Source organism: Periplaneta americana, chromosome 1, assembly GCF_040183065.1.
Source record: "Periplaneta americana isolate PAMFEO1 chromosome 1, P.americana_PAMFEO1_priV1, whole genome shotgun sequence".
NCBI lineage: Eukaryota > Metazoa > Arthropoda > Insecta > Blattodea > Blattidae > Periplaneta > Periplaneta americana.
The window spans coordinates 121171067-121196264 of record NC_091117.1 but is presented as its reverse complement, the minus strand read 5'-3'; the positions used below and the strand labels follow the sequence as shown (position 1 = coordinate 121196264).

Sequence of the window (25198 nt, the reverse complement as noted above, 5' to 3'; positions counted from 1 at the left end):
TCATGGACATCGGTTTTGTTAAAATTCCAGACAGACACTGGACTTGACCTCGGATTTACTGTGTTTTCCCATAAGATTTCTAATAAGACGCTATTGTGATCACTTATTTTATGAAGACTTTCAGAGTTGACAAAGAGAGAGACAGGTCTTAGTAGGTAAACATCTAAGAGGGCATTGTCACGCGTCGGACCATTTACTACCTGCGTGAAATCTTTACGCCAGATCAATTCATTAACAAGGGTCTGTGCATCAGAATTTGTACCTGAAATCCCGTTCCAGTTAATTTTCGGGAGGTTTAGATCCCCAGCAATTACTACGTTTCGGTCTTCTGATACTGTATTAAGATATTCATTTAGTTTGTGCAAAGTTAAATTGTTTAATTCACTGGGTGGTCTGTAACATGCTATTACATCTAAGGTTTCCAGCCCATTTCTTATCTGAACATTCAATATTTCAACTTCCTCATGTATCCACAGAAGATTGCTACTTATTTCTATCTTAGTACAAACGAAAACTCCCCCTCCCTTTTCACTTCTATCCTTTCTGAAGACTCTATAATCCGATCTAAAAATTTCCGAGTCATTTATGTCTTCCCTAAGCCATGATTCCGTCCCAATTATTACATCTGGATTATAAACATCGACCAAGTTCCAAAACGGAATAAGTTTATTTCTAATACTTCGGCAATTAACCTGCAGTAGTCTTAGTAGGCCTGTCCTTACTTGAACATTCTGAATCCCCGTGGCACCTCGCCGTCACTGCAGGTCTACGCCGCCCGCGGATAGGTCTTCGACCGCACCCCCGCTGACCGCCGGTAGTCCCACGCCCCCGCCGTCGGCTGATGGTCCTTCGGTGCCGCTGCCAGCTGATGGATCCTCGATCCCGCCGCGCCATGTTGTAGTAACTACCCGCGCGAAGAGGGATCCCATGTCTGCAGCTCCCCTCCGATTTAGGTGGATTCCGTCTCTTCCGAAGCATCTGTCGTCTATCCAGGAATTTGGATCGACGAAACGCGCACCAAGACACTCCGCTACCCACTCGAAAGCTTTATTCACACGACCCACTTTTCTCCAGTTCACATCCCTCCGTCTGACGATTCCACTGATGACAATCCCAGCTGCCGGATATTTCTTCTTCGTTTCCATCACCAAGTCATATACATCTGCCATGATATAATCAACACCTCTTCGCAAATCGTTTGTTCCTACGTGAAGGACGATGTTTTTCGGGTCCCCTCGTTCCTGATTTTCGATCACGCTTTTCATTTCATTCACTCTAATCCCAGGGTAACACTCTGTCGCCAGCTCCGAGTGTAGATTCCCTACGTGTCGAATGATGGAGTCTCCGATGATAACACTTGCCGCACCATGCTTCTTCTTCTCCTCCCTCTCTTCGCCATTTTCCTTTTCCCGTCGCAACAACTTATTTTCGTCCTCCAGAAACTTGAAATGTGTGAAATTAGTGACGTGGTGAGTGATATAATATATAAAATAGGTGTATGAGATATAACAGATAGAAGAAAAGAGTAGGAAAAGAACAAGAGTAAGTTCGTTTCTATTTCCAAAATATTCGCCGCTCGGGTATTGTGCACTTGTTCCATCTTTTGATTACTTAATAAATTGTAGTTTTCGTTATCGCTTGGGAGCAAACCCATCATCGACTCGTAAAAACTACTTAGACCTATTTCCCTTACGACATAAATAACTATTTATGGTCACTTATCGGATCCAATTAACATTAAGAAAGGAGTCAAACAAGGATGCGGACTATCGCCTAATTTATTTAATAACTACTATATTAGCAAAATTGTTACAGAATGGAAACAACAATAAATAGTAGCATCCAAGTCAACAATAGGAATAAAATCCAAACTATTATACGCTGATGATCAAGTTATACTTGCCAAATCTGAGGATGAATTACAGAAAGCCGCTAAAGAATAAAATTTGTACAAAATATGATACCAAAATCACAAACTCAAAATCAATTAGGATATGAGGTAAACACCCACAGAGAGTAAAAATTGTTATTTATGATAAAATAATAGAACAAGTATCTAATTTCACATATTTGGGGAGTCTAATATCAAGTGAAGAAAAAGTTATGAACATTAAATTACAAAAATAAAACAAAATCAATGGAATAAATTAAACCACAGTTTGTTAAACAAATGTTAACTGAGACTAAATTACGATTATATAACATTACGTCAAAACCAACTTTATTATATGGCAGTGAAACTTGGGTGTTAAATAAATGAGATACCGGTACAGAGAAATTGGAAGCAGCACAAATGAGTTTTTTCAGACCATTATTAGGTCTCACGAAATTGGATCACCAAAAATATTTAGATATCCGCAAAAAAATAATAATAATAATAATAAAAGTAGACAGTATAACTGAAGATGTTAAATGTTATCAGAAAAAGTGATTTCAACACATACAAAGAATGAAACCACGCCGCATCCCAAAATTAGCCTTACAATATAAACCAATGGGCAAGAGAGACTTGGGAAGACCACAGCAACAACAGAAAGACCAGGAAAATTTTAAAGAGTTTTTATGAAACACGTCTTGGAGTAGGTTATTTTACGACGCTTTATCAACATCTGAATGGGATGAAGGTGATAATGCTGGTGAAATGAGTCCGGTGTCCAGCACCGAAAAGTTACACAGCATTTGCTCATATTGGGTTGAGGGAAAACCTCGGAAAAACCTCAACGAGGTAACTTTCCCAAACCGGGAATCGAACCTGGGCCACCTAGTTTCGCGGCCAGATGCGCTAACCGTTACTTCAGAGGTGTGGACTAACAGATCTTGGAAGACCTAGGCTGGGTTGGTTCAGGATTATGATTATGATAATACGATTATTTAAATAAAAAGTAAAGTAGGATATATGATCCTCTACAAATTGTACGTTTTTTTTATTGGGTTATTTTACTACGCTGTATCAACATCTAGGTTATTTAGCGTCTGAATGATATGAAGGTGATAATGCCGGTGAAATGAGTCCGGGGTCCAACACCGTAAGTTACCCAACATTTGCACAAATTGTACGTAGGTACAACATTTTTAACATAGGTATTTTTTCAATTAATTACAATTTTAATTGAACCACTTGTCACAACATAATTGTCTATTCCCATACGTTTATTTTTAGATTTAGTGATATAAGATAATTCTATTACAGTGATTAACTGAAACTGAAGATGAGGTGGCAATTACCTCGAAACATAAGCTTACAAAGAAACAAGATTTTAGTTATATTTTAACTTAATGTATTCAGACACTGTTATTTATATAGTTTTATAATAATTGTAATGATCAATGTAAAAAAATTGTATGTGAACATTGTATGAAATAATATTTTGGCCTTATTTTTCTATATCTAAGACACCAAATAGTTTGCGAACTTTGCATTTTAAATTATCTGACACTGTGGGGAAGAGAGAGTTTTTTTGTAAGTCTTCCTGAGGTACTATCATCCCAATATTAAAAAATTGAGTAGCCACCGAGTTTGAGTCAACAATGCTCACTCAGAGGGCGCAGAACGTTGAATACAATAGTTCTTATTTCGCATGTCACGTGAAACGGAAGGATTCACGGGAGATGGAAACTCAACTGCTCTCTCCAAGTACTTATGTACCATTATTTCTTAATATAACATTACAAGTAAGTTTTCATACTTTTACAGCTAATATGGGCTGCTACTTTTTAGATTTGCGTATATGCTGTAGAGATCTAACAGTGCACACAGTTGGAGAGAAAATTTCGACATTAATCCATTCACTTGTGAGTATCGGTAGTTTGCATTTTAAATTATCTTACACTGTGAGGAAGAGAGAGATTTTTGTAAGTCTTCCTGAAGTAACTATCTTCCCAATATTTCTCCCATTTTATAATCATGGTCTTTAATTGCTGATTTACAAACTAAAACAGGCACTTGGAATATACATATCTACTCCAGATTAGAAAACATATTTTTGCTAAGAGAATGGACTGTACCGGAAAATCTTTTGAAAAGACTAAAATAGAATTATAAACCATCTGTTGATATTAATAAAGGAGCAACTATTAAAATTTGAATTAAAACATTTGAAAAATTCTATACTACGTAGTTTTATGAATGTCATTAAGTCTCCAGTTCATCGTGGAAAAATTAATATTTACCTTCACAGCCTGCTGCAAGTTGAGAACTCGGTACCACAGCATCTACCATAAGATTTGGGGATTCTCCATTAAGATCAAGGCTAGCCAAGCATCCTTCATACCCTTGACGGGATTGTATCTGTTTTGGCAATAATGAGTACATATCTTTTCGAACACCACCTAATAATGAGAAAAAAATAGTTTTGAACTTGATTATAAATCCTGGACATAAAATATCTTTGATATAATACAATAGAACAATATTCTATTATTTCAAAAATACAAACCCAGATAGAGAATTCCAGCCAGATCTAGGTTTTCATTGGTTCCCAAGCTCGTTACAATTGCAAAGTTGTCATCCACCATAAGTGTGTGTTGTTTTGGACTTGGCCTGCCGATTGTCACAGCATGCCACCGATTGTCATTCAGACTGCTTCTGGCATTGTCACGGACTCTTACAGGGCCATCGCCCAGGTTGAAGATGTAGTGAAGGTGACCATTAACTAGTTCAACAGCCAAGAAATCCTGTTCTCTTCCAGCATTATACATTATAAGCCCACTGGGTTCTCGAGTTTTAAACTGAAAATATATATTGGTAGCTGAATAGGCTTTCAGGACAGGAAGACCAACGAAAGTGTGTTTGGAACGGAATGTGACTGGATGGTGAACCAACTGATGGTCACGTTTGCCAAATTTAGCAGTAACGCGTAATTGGGGTGCAGACCCAGGAGAGTGTTGACCACCATAGCCTCCGCCGGAAGATCTCGCCATCTCAAAATAGAGATGACCGTTGAACGAGAATTGCTGCATGGAGCCAACAAAATTTGGAACAGTGTTCGTCATCTGGATCTCTTCTTCTGCATGGAAAAGTCCTCCGACATGCATTGTTCGAAATTCAAGGACATTTTGCTTTCCGAACACTGCATCCGCTGGAAAATAAGATATAAAGGTAAACTGTTAGCACACATTGAGTGACAATGTAACAGCTAATTTAGATGTGCACATTCTCATAAATTATCCACGAAAAAATTCGTTAGAATTTCCATACATTTGCACTTTCACAAAATTCCTATTTCTCTTACCCAGAATATTTATTTATTTATTTATTTATTTATTTATTTATTTATTTATTTATTTATTTATTTATTTATTTATTTATTTATTTATTTATTTATTTATTTATTCATCAATCATTGTTCACGTCATGGCGGATTAGTTGTATTCCAGTTCTTAATCCGACATCACTCTCTATACAAATATAACAAAAAAAAATTAATACATTTGAACTTATAAGTATCCTCTGTTTACAATAATAATACTACTAGTAATAAAAATAATAATAATAATAATGATAAAAGTAATAATAATAATCAACTAATAAGTATACCACTTTTATTTAAAACTCCTACTCTTTTAAGAATTATTCTATTACTTCATTGATTACTCTTCGTAGTTTCTTATCGTGTAACTCCTCAACATTTATAATTCCATCTCCGTTAGAGCTTTGACTTTCTCTTCCCATCTATTTTTAACTCTAAACAGAAATTTTCCTAATTTATGCAGATTGTTTGCGTTTAGGTGACCATTCATTTTTTTATAAGCTACTATAGCGTTTATTTGTAGAAATTTTTTATCCTCCCAACTGTTTCTCAAATCATTCGTTGCCTGACACTTTAACGCAATATGCATTGCGTCTTCAGCTAGTCCACACAAGGGACATTTATCCTTCTCTACGTTCTCTCTCCTATTCTTGAGTCTCCAGATACCTAATCTCCACCATGCCATTCCCGTTCTCTCCTCCCTTGAATTTAGTCTAACATATTCTTCCTGTTCTCAAAACTGCTTCACCTCCCTATAGTATTTTAGTGATCCTAGGTCTTTCATATTACTAAAAATATCTTGTCTTGAAATTTCGTTTGCCCTCTCTTTTACTATTCTTCGAATACCCAGAATATATACATAACATAACATTGGGAGTACTTTCAACCCCAACTCAAATATTACTCCACCTGTTAGCCATAAATTTGCTAATGCGTTCGATAACTGAAATAAAAAAAATCTTTACTTACTGGCATAAAATGCCGATAGCAAATGAACCTGCGAACATCTTACAACTTCTTGATCTTCCTCTGTAATTAATTTTAAAAGTAATTCATGTGCATTTCTTTCAGTCCTAAAATTTTGGAATGAAATTTTATAGTGTTGATGTAATGCTGGGAATAATAGTTTCTGTAACTAAAATTTTTGGCGTTAAAAGGTCTGAATATATAAAGGAAATTTTATATTATATCCTTATTAACAAGGGAACTGTTATTGTGCTTATGTCTAAACTCATCTAATACTGCTTGCATTGTTAGGATATTCATAGCAGAGTGACAGACAGCTATAAAATTATGTGAAAACTTAATAGGAATGTTATATAAAGGAACGGCCCGTACTTGCAGAGAGTTTAGTTGCCATCTTTCGTGAATCCCTATCCCCTTACGTGATATCCCAACCAAGGTCGTGCACACAAAGCGCTGCACCAGTTTAGTGAACACTATTTCAGGCCGTAAACTATTCAGTTTTTCGATAATATTTTATTCAAACTTCAATTTCGCAACATTACAGCCAGAGTTGCCAGATATCCCGATTTGGAGGGGGTGTTCCGATTTTCATATAAAAATCCGAAGTCCCGCTTCGATTCGAGGCGGGACGCAAAAAGTCACTCCTTCAGAAAATTAACATCACTTGTATAATTTTATCGTTACCTAATAACTATTTTCTCCTAGGCGTAAATAATTACATTAAATTTAAATTAATTTTCCTAAAAATGTAGGTTTGCACATTGGAAAAAACGAATATTTTGGCAAGTGTAAGGTTCGTGTCAGCGAATTCAGTGGTGAATATAAATATATTTAAGAAGAGACGTTCATCAGAAATGCATGGCACAGAGAATGGAATAAGCTTGTTGAAAACGATAAAGTCCAGTATATATAAACTCTGAAAATATATACTGTAGGCTATGTTAAATGATGGGTTTTGGAGCACTAATATGCTAAGTCATAAAGTGAGTATCAGTATGAATTTAGATATCAATAAATATTGAAATTTAAATAATTTGTCACATGTGGTACCATCTTTTGGAATTTGTGCTTTACTGTTAATAATAAACTGCTGGGGAAAACTACGAGACAAACTAACTATTAAGTCATTAAGTTAATAATTTGACATAATATAGGCTATTATTGCCACAAATTCTTCAGAAAGATGCCAGAGAAACGTGAAGTAACTTACAACCAGATAAAAATTGTTTTGTACTTGAAAATCTGTACCTACAATAGGCTATGGTTTTTATTAAAATTTAAATTTTGAGGCGTAATTGCATATAGAGGGATAATTTTTATTCCTTCTTTTAAGAGAAAAGTAAGTGCTGTATTCTATGATTGAAAAATGATGTCCCTCTTTGGTATATAAAAAATCTGGCAACCCTGATTACACCTAATTTATGTTTATGTTCGGGGAGAAGTTTCGACATGAGCTCATTAAAAGTCCTCCTACAAGTAGGTATTTACACAGATTTATATGTGCTTTGTTTAACAGCTAAAGAAGCCCAAAATATGTAAGATTTATAGGACCTAAAATATGTCTATGTTAGCGCCTAATTCGCTTCTTTTTAAACCATTTTCTCATTTTTACCTCTGTATCCTCTTTCATTGTAAACCTTATGTAAACACATGAAATACGTTGTATTTCAGTATTGCAGTTTTCTAAATAGACAGTTACAATGCTCACCATACGACAGCTACTCGATGCAACAACATGTTTCGAAATAAACTCCTGCAGTTATAAAAATTGCTACGAAACAAATTCAGAATATTTAAATGTTTCTGCATTTTGCGATTCTCTCACGTCATCCTCGTTTACTGTTCCCTGTATGAAGTAGATACTGAAGCGTCAGGTGAGACTGAAATGCTGAAATAAAATACATGAAAACATGTTTCGAGAGTGGTTTGAGAATGCCTGCGTTTCACGATAGTCAGAAAATCGTATTTTACCAAACATGTCAAATATATTCTGAAGTAATCTTCATCAGTGGATTAGGAACATTTTCCTAAAGCCTATAAATTAATATCCTGTGACGAAATAGTTATGGCAACTTACTGAGAGGCCAACTTCGCAAATGTATTAATAAAAGTGCTAGTTTAAATTAATATGTTGTGTTATTTTCTCTTTTTTCCTTTATACAGAGGAGGTCCCGAAGGCTAGCATTGCAGCCAGAGGGCTATTGTGTCTTACACTCCTTTATTGTGGGAATGGTTTTGAGTCCGCTTTCCTGTATATATTGTGACCCAATTATGTTGTGTCAACTATCGATTCATCCTTATAGGCTCAAGGTCTCGTGAAGTCCATGTAGAGCCCACTTTCACCCCACCAAAGCATACTACTATGACTTCTCACACTTATGTCATCTGTAGGCCAGTCACAATAATACATCCAGATGCACCATTTTTGGTAGATACTATTGAAATGATGATGAAGGACCTAATATTTTACAATGATATGGGGAGGAGGGGGTTTCCGTCACTCATTCGTGGAACGTGTTCTTCATTATACATCTTGATTACACAACTTTTAACACTATATCGCTTCGGAAAAAGTATTATGTGTCTTTCACGTGTCAAATTTTATTTACTTTGTTAACATGTTTCGGCCTGCTATTGGCAATCTTCAGAACTGGTTTTTGCTGGTCTTGGCGCCTTTACATCATCGCATACAGAATAAATAATACTCTACAAAAACATCTCAACACACAAACGACGAAAAACAAACAAATACAACCACACAGGCGTATACAAACTCAAAGGTAACACCTACAACAACTTCTACATAAGACTGACAGGGCAGATCATTTCAAACATGTTACAAAGAACAGTTCACAGCCATAACAAAATTACAAAACACTTCCACATAATATGCAGAATACATCACAAATGCTAATCACACCTACAGAGACATCAACACAGACATGGAAATTCTACACATTCAACCAAAAAGCCAGAAACTAAACACGCTAGAACAATACGAAATATACAGACACACAAAAACACATCCAAATGAAATTCTCAACACGCAACTCAATTTCAGGACACTCACACTCTTTGACTCCAAATTACACTACACAAACACACCTCCAAAGGAAACAAAACAAAAGACGCCAAGACCAGCAACAACCACTTCTGAAGATGGCCAATAGCAGGCCGAAACATGTTAACAAGGGAAATAAAATTTAACAAGTGAAAGACACATAATACGTTTTCTGAACGTGTTCTATTATTTTTTTCTTTTATTTATACATTTATTCTCAAATTATACTAATTTTAAACTTTAATATTAATGATAAAACTATATTAAATTTATTAGATTATACCTCTTAACTAACGATTCACTTTTGAACATACACTATGAAAAAAATATCTAAAACATAGGTTATATTTTATAAGTGACAGTTTTCATAAATATACCAGCAGTGTATTATAGTGTGGTGCTTGGAAGGACACTCTTATTTTCAGGTAATAACAGATATACATTATATTTTTGTACAAAGTGAATGTAGGCCTACTATAAAGCACAGTACATTCCATTCTTCAAGTCTCTGTTGTCCTAGACTAGTACCTTTATTACAATTTCTTTATTTCCAATTAGTTCGCCGAGTTAGCTCTGTAGTAGTGTGTCTGCCTCCAGACTAGCTGGCCCAGGTCCGATTCTCAGTTGGGTCAGAAATTTTCTTGTAAAATTTCTTTTTCGAGACTAGGAGAGACCGTGTTGCACAACTTTTAATCATTAAATTCTGCACCAATATGCCTGGGTTAAATCTCATATCTCTCCGCAGTGCATATGAAGGGAAGGCATATGTCACTCTTGATAGTGATTCGTCCGTCGGATGCCAGCACCAGGTTTCCCCTTCACCCTTCCTCACCTTCATAATCATCCTCACCCATTCTCTACATTACACTTACACGAACACCTAACATACACTCATCCTAATACACGACATAACTCTTCACAGGTACACATCATGCATAATGTGGCTCGCCGAAGTGGTATGCAATTTGAAAATGGATCACAGTCCTGTCTTCTATCCGCAGTAAGCGGAACCCGAATCACACAAGTGAAGTGGGTAGGCATTAGTCACACATATTTCCAATTAAAATTCTTCATGTACATAACCATTAATCACCCTTGGAAAGCGTTGAATCTATATATCTCCAAGCTATTCCAAATGTATAATATTCTATGTAATATCTACCTCTAGATGGGCCATCATCATCCACTTGAAGCTTGAGGCTGCTAGCTCTCCGAGAAAACCTTAGAGTATGCCACTGATTATCATTCAGTCCCTGTCCTGCCAGCAGCACCTGAAAAAGGAACAGTATACAATAATATTATATAAACATTGCGTTTTCATGATGTTTTCAAAGTGTAAATGTAATGGATGTACTGATATGAGTTACACAATAATACAGAGTGTTCGGCTTGGATATGGGCCGATAAAGCACATACATGCTTGGCGAGTAGCACTCGGCACAGAGAGTGGAAATTTTGATCTGTAACATCAGGAAATCTCCCTCTAAATTGCCTACATTATGTATCCACATGGGACGGTTTTCACATTGTGTCATTACTTACTTTTAAATAGCTTTTAGAGAACCCGGTCCAGTCCCTACCATCATATCTCACCTCCCTCAAAATCCATTTTAATATTATCCTCTCGTCTCGACCTCCTCAAAGGTCTTTTTCTCTCAGGTCTCCCAACTGACACTCTATAATGAATTTCTGAATTCGCCCATATGTGCTACATGTCCTTCCCATCTCAAACGTCTGGTTTTAATGTTCCTAATTATGTTAGGTGAAGAATACAATGCATGCAGTTCTGCGTTATGTAACTTTCTCCATTATCCTGTAATCTCATCCCTCTTAGCTCCAAATAATTTCCTAAGCATCTTATTCTCAAACACCGTTGGTCTCTGTTTCTCTCTCAAAATAAGATTCCAAGTTTCACAACAATAGAGAACAACCGGTAATAGAATTGTTTAATAAATTTTAACTTTCAGCTATTTTTAGAGCAGACTGGATGAAAAAAGCATCTCAACCGAATAACAGGCATTTCCCATATGTATTCTGCGTTTAATTTCCTCTCGAGTGTCATTTATATTGTTACTGTTGCTCCAAGATATTTCAATTTTTACATCTTTTTAAAGGATCATTTTCCAACTTTTATATTTCCATTTCGTACTATGTTCTGGTCACGAGACATAATCGTATACTTTTTCTTTTCGAGATTTACTTCCAAACTTTACTTTACTATCTCTTTACTTGTTTCAAGTAAAATTCCTGTTTTTTCCCCAATAGTTTGTGAATTTTCTCCTAACATATTCACACCATCCTCATAATATGTGTCGTAATTCTTTGTTCTACCGTGAACTTTTCAGCTGGCATTTCAATAGACAAACGACCTAATTTAATGCACACATACACTGAAATTATATTTGAAAGAATTAATTTTGATCTCAAGAGATATGTCATATTGCATACTGCAAGACCTATCTTGATCTTCAAGAGTTTGTCAAAAGGCATACAGTCATACGTATAACGTAGCCTTGAAGGTGAAGCGACATCAGACGACTGCGATTGGGCTCCCTGTTTCGGTCAAGACCCGAAGCGAACGTTCTATATTTACTTTAGTATTTTTTTTATATTTTCTGTTACAAGTACATTACAAGTACATAAGCTATACACTTTTATATAAACAACGCGGCGAAGACTTCATAAAGGCTTGATTCAGAAGAAGATCACTACCCTTCACTGCCACGTAGTAGATATATTACGATTTTTGAGAGGAGACTATTACCACAGTCTAGTATATACAGTCACCAAGCTCAATACGTAATAAATATGCATCCATAGATAGTTGCTGACCACTAGGATCGCTACTATTGCCTCATCACAGACAATGCGAAATAGTACCTGCACAGTCTATTGTTTCTAGTATCCTCAACAACTCAAGCTTCGCGACTGTGGGCCCATATACTAGACTGTGCTATTATCCTGCACTGCCATTTAGTAGATCTACTGCGCGAAGGTTCACTGAGTAGCCAGCCTTGGAGCAGACAATCCCACTCATTTCTAGATCACCCTCTTTCGTGCATCGCCAGCCGGCGATCGTGGAATGCTATCGAACGATATTGGGGTAAAGATCGGACAGAATGATGTTGACGACTAACGTGAGGAAACAGGAGAACACCGATAAAAACTCCAGCTGCGAGCTTGTCCGCCATTAATATCACTATGGAATTTTAAACGAATAATTCCAGGCCTGACCGAGACTTGAACTCAGACCGCCTGAGTGACAGGCTGAATGTCTGACCACTCAGCACCGCAGGGAAATAAGATGTTAAATATATTATATAATCTATATATAATATATACATTACAGTACATAGCCTATATAAAGAGTGATTCAAGAGGATTTACCACCACTTACGGAGTTTATTTCCGAAGTCATTCTGAGTAGAAAAGTCATATAAACATATGTCCTAATGTCAATATTTTCAGAGTTACAATAATTTGAATTTGTTTGTGAAGTAATATTATTCTTTAGTTTTAAGGGTAAGAGAAGGAACTATTCAGGAGTATCATTTCTTTAATTACCTAGTATTATGAAGCTAAAAATGTTTTGCAAATTCCATAATTCAGACCTGCAGAACTGTAGCTCCTCAGAGCGACTGCTTTCTTACCCCCTTCTACCCCACCCACCTTTTCTACCAGTGTGGTCATGGCGTTCTAGTTGCGCTCAGCTATATCGACATTCATCTTCGCGGCGGCAGGTACACAACACGCGTATTGCAGCTTGAAGGGAACTGAAACATGGCAAAATCTAAACCCGTGGAGAAATACTATTTCCAAAGGAAATGGGAATATCATTATTTTGTTGTTGAAGAATACGAAAGAATTGTTTGCTTACTGTGTCCCATCCAATTTATTTCTACCCGTCACTTCAATATTAAACAACATTTAAACGAAGTCCATATTTAGAAATATGGAATAAACAAACTTTTGGGTGTTCATTATTACGAACTGTATATTGATTACTTACGGCTTTTGAGGAACCCAGAGGTTCATTGCCGCCCTCACATAAGCCGCCATCGGTCCCTGTCCTGAGCAGAGTAATCCAGACTCTACCATCATATCCTACCTCTCTTAAATCCATTTTTATATTATCCTCCTTCCTACATCTCGGCCTCCCAAAAGGTCTTTTTCCCTCCGGCCTCCCAACTAACATTTTATATACATTTCTGGTTTCGCCTGTACGTGCTACATGTCCTGTCCATCTCAAACGTCTGGATTTAATGTTCCTAATTATTATGTCAGATGAAGACTACAATGCGTGCAGTTCTGTGTTGTATAACTTTCTCCATTCTCCTGTAACTTCATCCCTCTTAACCCCAAATATTTTCCTAAGCACCTTATTCTCAAACACCCTTAACCTCTGTTCCTCTCGCAAAGTGAGAGTCCAAGTTTCACAATCATACAGAAAAACCGGTAATATAACTATTTTACAAATTCTAACTTTCAGTTTTTTTGAGAGCAGACTGAATGACAGAAGCTTCTCAGCCGAATAATAACAGGCATTTCCCATATTTATTTTGCATTTAATTTCCTCCCGAGTATCGTTTATATTTGTTACTGTTGCTCCAAGATATTTGAATTTTTCCACCTTTTCAAAGGATAACTTTCCAATTTTTATCTTTTCGGGATTTATTTCTAAACCTATCTCTTGTGTATTGATTATTTATTTATATATTGTTAAATTAAGGACATCACTCGTGTTCATTTTGTATTGAAATGAATAGTGACATTTATATTAACTTTCAAGATTCATTACTTAAATGCTACAAATTTATGTTTCCGTAGGTGATGATAAGAGAAAAGTTTTGGAAAATCTAAAGCAGACTAGGTGCAAAGAAATCTCAAAGAAACTACCGACAGAAAATCTAGCATAATCGTAAACCTTGAAACGACATAAAGCATTATAAATACAATGACTTTATTACAATATTTTTTTTTAAATTACAGTTCCGCCACTGATAGACTTTCCCACATGAAAAGAATGTTAACAACCCTACGTAGAAGTCAATCATCCCAATAGAAGTGAGTGAGGCTGACGTCATATTTCCGCTACTTACGGGTTCTGCAGGCCTGCCATAGTTGCTTCGTACAGATTTTTTTTTTCTTTTAACTATAAAATTACATTTTTATTACGCATTTATCACAATTACATGTTACAAATTACGGCACTCTTGTAAATTCTTTAAGATTGTGCATTAGGATGCACAATTAAACTGTAAAGAATTAAGTTCCTAAAGTCGCATGATTTGTAACAATTTTTGTCATTAGTGTATAAGAATGATGTAATTTTGAGTGAACCTTAGTACACTTAACCGATTGGTGTGAGAATGCACCTAGCCTGGGGATAGTGTACTAATTCATGTGTGATGGACGTAGCACTGTTGGTTAACTCTCCTTCAGTACAGACTAATAATACAAGCTGAGTTAAAAGTAAAAAGCACCGCTTGTAGTTTTCCAAATTTTAATTTTATGAGGAAATTTTGTATATAGGGGTTATACGGAAATATGGATTATTTTGAACATGATTTCAAAAAGTATATTTTCCATTTATAAAAATGTGCTGAACAGTCTGCTTTTATAAATTGGCACCATGTATTTATTTTTCCACTTCTTAATTCTTCAGGTCCCAAAAATAAAATAAAAATCATATATATTTTTACCATTTATAAACCGGTTTGTAAAACTTGTCATACATTTATGATCCCAATATACAGAGTGTTTCCGAATTGGTGTTACAAACTTTCAGGGATGATGGTGAAGGGTACATGTATCAATTTGAGATAAGGAACCGTGGTCCGGAAATGACTGAGTCGAAAGTTATAAGCAAAAATAGTTGTGTGGAAATGGAATTGTAATTTGGCACCACGTGCCCTCCTTCCCTTAACGTTTGGAACAGTCGTGGAAAAATGGTATGGGCCGGATGTCTCCTACGTGGGTACTTGTGCCTATATAATCTGTGAGCTTGTTTACTGTTCCCATTGGCTCATCCGTATTCGAAAATCAGGTCTGCTTATTCCGCTCTCGTGTACTCCTCCATTTCACTAGGACTGATCGACTGGACACTGCAACTTGTATAGTAGATCAGTCCTAGTGAAATGGAGGAGTAGCCTACACGAGAGCGGAATAAGCAGACCTAATTTTCGAATATGGACGAGCCAATGGGAACAGTAGACAAGCTCACAGATTGTATCGGTACAAGTACCCACGTAAGAGACATCCGGCCCATACCATTTTTCCACTACTGTTCCGAAAGTTAAGAGAAGGAGGGCACGTGGTGCCAAATTACAATTCCATTTCCACACAACTATTTTTGCTTATAACTTTCGACTCACCGTCAGTCATTTCCGGACCATGGTTCCTTATCTCAGATTGATACATGTACCCTTCGCCATCATCCTTGAAAGATTGTAACACCAATTCGGAAACATCCTGTATGTGTACATAGCAAAGAGAAATGTTTCAGTACATCAATTTATTATTATGGAGGATAAGAGGGCCATAGATTAAATAATCATAGATAGAAGCTGATAAAATATTTGAATAATAATTTTTGTCCAAAAGTGAATAATCATAGCGAATCTTACGAATTGTTAATACCGTACTGACTACGGTGACAGGAAGTGGAACCAAAAAGAGGTTAGCTCAGGCCTGGGCGTTAATAACTCAATTTAATCATTACAGACTACCCCTTACATCCCACTCCACCTTCCCCGACAATACGAGTACACAGAAAGGCAAACATTACTGAGTGACGGATTGTATAAGGCAGGCATCACAGCCTTCGGATCTCGCTGGTCACCTACAATCCACCACTGATACATAGTGCCTTACTGTGTGTTCATTTCTAAAGCGGTGAAGCGAAAAGAACACGGGTGAGGATATTCCCTTTTCTTCTCCCTTTCTCTTTATGCCCAGTACTGGATTAGCCGATCATTATCAGCATTTCATTTCGTTTTATTTCTGTAATACTGTATTTGCCATTATTAATCACATGGAAGAACTTCAATTGTTGTTGATCAGCTTTTTTCTGTGATTACTTAATTCATAGGCTCCTTATTATCCATAATGACAAAAATATACCATATAGGCCAGCCATCGTCAACTGGCCTGCATACTAGTTCGGAGCGCCGAGACGCTGGCTGAGGAGGTAGCAGTGTGCAGTGTGTCGAGCCAAGCCAACGCATCCCATCACAGAAGCCAACTTTCTGACCATAATTTACAATGTCTTCTTCGTTTGTGTTTTACACGAGCATTGACACCTAACATAAATCAGTTAGTGAGGGAAAAAAGAATTAAAAAATCCAGGAAAACCAATGCTAATGATCAGCGAAAATAATTTTTATCATTTGTTATTTACATTGTAATAAAATAATTTAGGCCTACTTCAGTCTTGTAACAGAAACGATAATATGTTCGATATGTTATACAAAATAACAAATAATTGGTTTTGTGATATGTAGTGTCAGATAAAGAATGGATAATTTATTTTATTTTATTGACGACACTTGAACAAAGGAATAGGAAGACATGATTTAAATATTACTAATGGATTCAATTTGTTTAATATTTCGTAATAGTGAAAATGCATTAGGCCTATAGGTCTGTAAGTTCTCAATCACTTTAATATAAAAAAGAACAATTTACTTTCAAAAACGACACAATGCATAACGGAAAAATACATATTGTTTCTTGTCTTAAACTGAAAAGTCGTTTACTTAATACACAGTTCCTCTTAAAATAAATTAGTACATGTTTCTTCCGTGTTTATTATGATTATTAGAGACTGATTAAAAGGGTTGAACAAGCGAACGGACGCCACTGCCATCACCTGATTCCTTCCCCCACCTCCTGCTGCACAGTTGATGTCTAAGGGATAGAACTGAGCGAGCCAACTGTGCCTGCACCATAGTGCACTGAGATGACGACTCCTGATACAGGCCTACTGAAGTAGCCTACTATTCTGATCTTCTTTTAAACATAGACCTACATTGGGACCATAAAATTGAAGCAATTTTTACGAAATAATAGTTTGTTAATGGTAAAATACTTGATTTTGTACGCGTTGAGATTCGAAGAATAAAAAAAAAAATAAGTCATGATACCATTAAAAAACAGACTTCTTGACACAGTCTTTATAAATTAAGAACTTAGTTTTTTAAACATGTTATTAATATTCCTTTTTTCATCCCCTGTAGTCTAACTTTTGTAAATAAAGCTTATTTCTAAAATTAAAATTATAAAAGCCACAAGTAGTGTTCCATAGTTTTCATTTAAGCTGCATAATGACAGTACTACGCGATGTGTCTATCTTGTTTGCTTCGTATCAACAGTTTACCTCCTTTTAAGCACGTTACTGCATACGAAGTTGTCAGTGTTTGTGAAACAGTGAATTGCAATAATATAATCGGAGAAGAAAGGAAAGGCTCTCTCGGCAGTTTGCATTCGTAGCCACCAATATTCCTCCTCTCCCCGTAGTTCCCATCTCCTCGTGTTGGTCACCTCTTTGATCGATGCTTGTGCATTCAATGAAGGCGTTCGAATGTACATCCGTTCTCTCTCAGACATTTCCGAAAACGCGTTCTAAATCACTGTCGCGCCACCAGCAGGACTTCTGCTGTAATGGTTTCACAAGCGTCACGAAATATGTGGCCTCAAGTTTTGTTGAGCCTATATATGTCATACCCTTCCCTTCGTATGAATCATATTACCGGTTCCGTCGACGTTAAACTGTCTTTTGCATTGTAGCCATTCTTCATGGGTGAATGTAACCAATTGATATGCTGTACAGAATGAAATGTAACTGAAATATGTTATATAACACTGCCATTAAGAGATGGCAAGATACTATAACGGGGGGTATAAAACTAGGAAATACAGTTTTAAACACAATTTTATTCGCCGATGATTAGGCTATCATAGAAGAAACAGAAGATGGACTACAAATGGCATCCTTCAAACTACAGAACATAATGACAGAATACAACTTGAATATATCTACTACGAAGACAAAATCAATGGCCTTTTTAGGGAAAAATCCACTTAGGTGCAAAATTATTATACATAATAAAATAATCGAACAAGTATCCAACTTCCAATATTTAGGGTCTAATGTGACATATAACCAAAACGAAGATATAAATATGAAAGTTCAGAAATTTGGGAGAATATGCGGAACCATCAGGAGACACTTACGACAGAAAACTACAAAAGAAACGCAACTGAAACTTTATAAAGTAGTAGACACACCAGTCCTGATGTATGGATGCGAAAATTGGACCTTAAATAGGAAAGATAAGAGGAAAATAGAGACTTCGGAAATGAAATTCCTAAGAGCAGCTGCAGGGACTACCCTCCTAGATCACAGAAAGAACACTGATATCAGAACAGAGCTGAATATATTTAATATGGACAACAGAGTGGAACAACAGAAGAGAAAATGGCATGACCACATAATTAGAATGGATGAAATGCGACTTCCCAAAATAATGCTAAATTATAAGCCCAAAGGACGTAGAGATGTTGGGCGCCCAAGAACAAGATGGACTGACGATATTCCCTGAGGACGGAACAGGTCTGAAGGCCTAAACCTGAAAGTTGATGATGATGATGATGATGATGATGATGAACACTAGATTTTATTATTATTCTTATTCTTATTATTATTATTATTATTATTATTATTATTATTATTGGCGTCTACACTTTAATAATATCTAGTTATCCGAAAAAAATAATTTAATTAACACATTTTGTTAGCTACACAATGTATTCCTCTTTAGTTATTGTACTCACCTGTCTTCAAGGTTTGGGCCTTTAAGCCTAGTTTAAACTGTTATGGGACACTATGGTGAAATAATAGTGAAAAATTAAGAAAGTACACTTTAAAATTCACTGTGATTCTATTTAGACTAAGCTCAAACAGCTTATTAAATTATATTTCCATGACTATTTTGAAGCTTTTGAGCCAATATGAACTAAAAATTTTGAAAAACGTATTATTTGTCTTCCTTGTGTTAAATTTTATATTACCTTGTTAACATGTTTCAGTCTGCTATTGGCCATCATCAGAACTGGTTGTTGCTGGTCTTGGCGCCTTTTGTTTTGTTCCTGTGGGGGTGTGTTTGTGTAATGTAATGTGGAGTCAAAGAGTGTGTGTGTGTGTGTGTGTGTGTTTTGAAATGAGTTGTGTGTTGAGAATTTCATTTGGATGTGTTTTTGTGTGTCTGTATATTTTGTATTGTTCTAGCGTGTTTAGTTTCTGGCTTTTTGGTTGGATGTGTAGAATTTCCATGTCTGTGTTGATGTCTCTGTATGTGTGGTTAGCATTCGTGATGTTTCCTGCATATGTGGAGGTGTTTTGTAATTTTGTTATGGCTGTGATGTGTTCTTTGTAACGTGTTTAAAATGATCTGCCTGTCTGTCCTACGTAGAAGTTGTTGCAGGTGTTGCATTTCTACATAGGGCAGACATGGGAGAACAGACTGTTGAATATCTTCTACAGTATACAGGATGAAAGCGAAATAACCTTTCTGATTGAAAGGAACGATAGGATACACTTAAATGAATAGGAAACCTATATTACGTTCTGTAATTAAATGCACGGTTAGTTAGAAAATTAAGTTCGAAATTTCAGCAGTCCGGCAACATCGCCACTAACACACGCTTCTCGTGATACAGATGTAAGAGGTCAACGAATTCGGTGTGTTTCGCTAGGAGAGCTGTTCTCTGGCGCGACATTTCAACCTGTTCACATCGTGTAGTGGCTTGAAATTAGAGGTTTGTAAAATTAAATTTACACGAATACCGCACACGCTATTGAAATACGCCAGAGGAATAAATTATTCTTTATTAGATTTCCTATCGATATGGACAAAAATCACGAACCTACTCGCAATAGTTACCGAATAAGAAGTTATTAAACATTTGAGAAAAAACATTTTTTTTTCTGAAAAAAAAAACTATTAACTTTCCACCAATATAATATTATAATTTTTTTTACATATAACATGAGCTATTCGCTCTGAAAATCTGCAAGGCTATTTCACTTCCACTCTGTATAATTAAAAAATCAATAATACTAACAAAGCCAGACAAGATAGGCCTATATCCAACCGTTAGAAAAATATATGAGAAAATGTAAACAATCATATTTACAAAAATAGTGACTCTGTGAATTATACTGATAGTAAGCTGATATGACGAATTATAGTATGTTTCCAATAAAAACCGTTTTAGTCTAATAATTTGGCCACCTCTGTATTGTTGCTTGGTTACGTATATGTGCGAACCTAACCCGAGTAGTACTGAATCACGAAATAACAAAATTTTAAATAATATTATAGCTTTATTAGGACTAAAAGACATTCCTAGTAATGTTGAAAATAAAATTGAGACAGCTATTGGTAATTTTTCATCGAACATTCTGTCCATAGTTAGAGTGGCAGTCCTTTTCCAAAACGAAGCGCCACACATATTCAGAGAAGAGTCAGAAAAAGTTCAATAGCAAATCAGTTTCCTGGAACCTACCAAGGTTCTTATTGGAGACAAACATGTAGAAGTGCATCAACAGCTAGGCCTTTTTTTATTAGGTTATTTTACGACGCTGTATCAACATCTCAGGTTATTTAGGGTCTGAATGAGATAAAGGTGATAATGACGGTGAAATGAGTCCGAGGTCCAGCACCGAAAGTTACCCAGCATTTGCTTGTATTGGGTTGAGGGAAAACCCCTGATAAAACCTCAACCAGGTAAATTGCCCCGACCGGGATTCGAACCCGGGCCACCTGGTTTCGCGGCCAGACGTGCTGACCGTTACTCCACAGATGTGGACTACAGCTAGGCCTACTTATGACCATGGTTGATGGTAATGTTTGTAATATCCTAGCGGAGAATACTGTAGGTGCTGTGAATAAGGACCCAACGACGAAGGCCACAAACGTTACGGACCCACAACTTATGGTTTCGGTTTATGCACACTCATTCCTGGGTTCGTCGTTTCGAATGTTTTCTACATATCACCTACAGATTAGAGATTAAAAAATGGCAGATCAGAGGTGAAACTGACAAATCGAAATGCGAATCCAGGAAGAAAATAATTAGAGAAAAATTCCAAAGTAAAATGGATATTTTGGTCGTTAGAATGAAACTTGGAAGAGGACCACTTCTGACGTTAACATGGAAAGAAGATTTTTTTTAATGACACTCAAAGCTCTAGCATAAAAAGAATAATTGAAGAACTCATACAGCGATTCTGTGTGATTCTGAAAACATTATGTGTGGATTTGACATAAATATGGATGTATTTCAACAGTTTACAATATGTACCATGAATTCAACATTATTTATTGAAAGTAAATTTTTAAGAATTTAAGAAACATGCTTTATGTCAAATTTTTAACGAATGCAATTCTGTCGATAGTTACTAATTTTGTCTAACTACAGCCTTATAAAAGGTAGTTTTCCTTATATAAACGTAATCAGAGTTGTGTACTGTACAAATCGAATATGCTACCTTTAAATAAGTTTCATTAAAATACCGTACATTATATACGAAACAAGTTATTAATCCTTCAGTGCTCGTGCCATAATTTGTGACACCAGTACTCGCGTGGATTACATTTGTAATCCATCTCTTTCTTTTTTTTTTAATAACCAATTCTTTTGCACGTATGGATATGTAATTTTACAAAAATACAAAAACGCACGCACGCACACCACATAGATATATAATAGTAACATTACTGATTTATTAAACTATTTGTGATATAACAGTATAACTCTATTTGAAATTTAATATTTAAATCAGTGATGTCAACATAATATAATGTGTGATATGATGCAAAGAATGTACAGTAATTAAAAACTTCATGTTATTATTATTATGTAGACATAATTGTTAGTTACTATAAACTACACTCTGAAGTCTAGACATCTCCTACTCCTTAAAATTCAAATCATTATTGGGTCAAGCACATGTGTGTTTCATATGAGAAGTCATTGTTATGTATTATGTAATATGTCCACGTAATTATTTATATTGCAGAATAAAATAACAACTGCAACAATATAAAATACATCTAAAGTGTCTTATGAGCGACATAGGTATAAATAAAATTACAAATAAGTTAAGTTGAAAATATGCTCTTGTATATTCTGTTAAAAACACTGGCGTTAGCACTCGCGCGGATTAGCTATATTTGTAATCCACAGTAAAAACATATTACTTCATAGAAAACAGTTACAGTTACATCCAAATACTCCAGACATGAGGGCTAAATTGTAACAGAAAGGTACTGAAGATTTCACGCTATCACAATTGAAAGCGGAGATGTGATGACGTAATAAACAGTAGTGGATTACAAATGCAGTATGCCGCGTGAGTACTGGAGAGTTCACTTTGTTTAAATTCATCCCTAAGAAGGCGTAGTTTCCCTTATAAAAACGTAATCAGAATTTGTACTCAGCTCAAATAAGCAACCTTTAAGTTCTAAGTTTCATGAAAGTATGTTAGTTAGAAAAGAGCTTATTACCGTAATGTTGCCTAATGGCAAAATCTCATTACATTAATATTATTGTCACTGTATTATAAATATATTTTAGATTTAAATTTTGCTCCCTATAACATAGTTCTAGTAAAATTCTATTAAACTAATTCTCATCAAATAACCAAGTAGCTACCATTCATTTAGTGTTCTGCCCAAGGGCAGGCCTTTCACTGCAAATTCAGCTTTCTACAATCTTTCCTATTTTGTGCCTTCCTCTTTTTTTTCTCCTATGATCCATATATCTTAATGTCGTGTATATTCTGACATCATCTTCTATCCCTAACTTTTCTCCCGTTCACCAATCCTTCAGTAGGCAGTTTCTACTCAGCCAGTAACCCAACGAATTCCTTTTCCTCTTCCTGATCAGTTTCAGCATCATTCTTTCTTCACCCACTCTTTCCAACACAACTTCATTTCTTATTCTCTCTGTCCACTACACACGTTCCATTCTTTTCCATATCCACATTTCAATTGCTTCTATTCGCTTCTCTTCACTTCTTCGTAATGTCCATGTTTCTGCCCCATACATTGCCACACTCCATACAAAGCACTTCACTAGTCTCTTCATTAGTTATTTTCCAAAGGTCCGCAGAAGATGCTCCTTTTTCTATTAAAAGCTTCCTTGGCCATTGCTATCCTCCTTCTAACTTCCTGGCAGCAACTCATATTACTGCTTATAATACACCTCAAGTATTTGAAGATGTCCACTTGCTCTACTGCCTCATTTAGAATTCGCAAGTTTATCTTCTGTATTTTTCTTCCTATGACCATGCTCTTCATCTTATTTGCATTTATCTTCATCCCATACTACTCACTGCTGTCATTTAGCTCCAGTAGCATATCCTTTAGAATCATTTTCTTTTCTTCTAACAACGCCATAACATCAGCAAGACTTGCACTTTATTCTTCTTCCTCCTACTATCACGCCTCCCATGTTCTGAAAACAGTTTTTCATTAAATCCTCCAAATAGATGTTGAACACGGTAGGTGATAAATGACATCCTTGACGTACTCTCCCAATTTCACTTCCTTCTGACATTTCTTCTCCTATCCCGACTGTGACAGTGTTTGTACTGAAATCAAACACGCTACCTTAAAGTTCTGCATAAAGTTTCATGTAAATCTGTTGAATAGGAAAGAAGCTATTAATTTTGTCCCGCTAGATTAAAAAAAATTGCACACTGTGAGTTGGCTCGTCTGTAGCGACACGGGTATCCTTGACAGCATTAGACGATTAGGAGATCTTGAGAGACGGAAGTCTATGTTCTGGAGTCTTCACGACTTAAACGAACAAAATACGGAAGACCGTCACCAGGGAATGGTAATATGAGTACAGGCGGAGGAGAAGCGAGTGATGCGGTGAATGGAGGAACCGTCTGATGAACCAGGTGCACACAACAGGAAAGGGCATAATCTGCACAGTACAAATTTCACAAAGGATCCTTGCGAGGGGAATATGGCCGCATTTCAGGAGAAGATATGAACAAGGAATGCGAGTTTTTCCTCCATTCTTACAACCAATCTCCGACACGGGACCGACCGGCCAATGACAGCCTTGTTTGTCCCAGTAGGCAAATGACACCAACTCTATCCACCTGCTCCTTCAGAAGCGCTGAGATACTAACTTACCCCCTCCTCTTACCCCGCAAGGTCCATACTCCCCTCGCAGGGATCCTTTCGTGAAATGTGTTGTGTTATATACTTGTGTATCATTTTATGCTCTTTACGGTACTACCTAGATTTCATGTCATTTTCTATTTTCAAGCTAAAAGTTTAGCCACGCCAGACATTCACTTTTACTCCTTTCTTACTTAAGTGGACGGTTCTGGTCACATCCGTTATTTTCATTTCTCCCTCTTGTAAAACGTATGGCCAGAGTTAAGAGGGTAGCCAGACTAGTAGCACCACGTGTTACGTGTATCAGTAGGGGGAGTTTTCCCTAACTCCCTCCAGACAGCAGCAAAACACAGCCAGGCGAGGCAGTCATCATAGAAGAGGGGTGGTGCTTTCTCCTCTTTGGTCCGCGCGACGTCATTAATCACGCGACGAGGCGAAGCCGTGACCCCTAATAAAAGAGTGGGTCAACTCAAAACATTTTCAGAAGCTCTCTCATCTCCAAATCACTGCTCCTTATTTCTCATTCGTCGCTTCAATCCCTCACGACCGGCTTGTTGGGCCCCGGTTCCGTCTTCGAACCCCCCTGCTGTTGAAAAGTTACAAAGCTAGGTTCGTTGATCCTTCGACAAAAGAGTTTACCTATTTCCCCGCTCCTGGTGTCGAAAAGCCGCGAAGCTAAGTTCGTTTGATCCATCGACACCCATGTAGAGCATGTTCTA

At 36.4% G+C, this 25198-nt stretch overlaps 1 protein-coding gene across 2 annotated transcripts in view; it reads right to left on the bottom strand.

Annotated features, from left to right (window-relative positions):
* The window catches only part of LOC138700108 (neurexin 1-like), a 940828-nt gene that overhangs the window by 74114 nt on the left and 841516 nt on the right, over nucleotides 1–25198 (bottom strand). For both annotated transcript variants that reach the window (XM_069826434.1, XM_069826432.1), the window contains exons 11-13: nucleotides 10439–10547; nucleotides 4437–5078; nucleotides 4171–4329 (exon numbers count right to left, since the gene is read on the bottom strand). In XM_069826434.1, the coding sequence (XP_069682535.1) occupies nucleotides 4171–4329; nucleotides 4437–5078; nucleotides 10439–10547 (910 nt within the window). The remainder of the gene's footprint in view (nucleotides 1–4170; nucleotides 4330–4436; nucleotides 5079–10438; nucleotides 10548–25198) is intronic.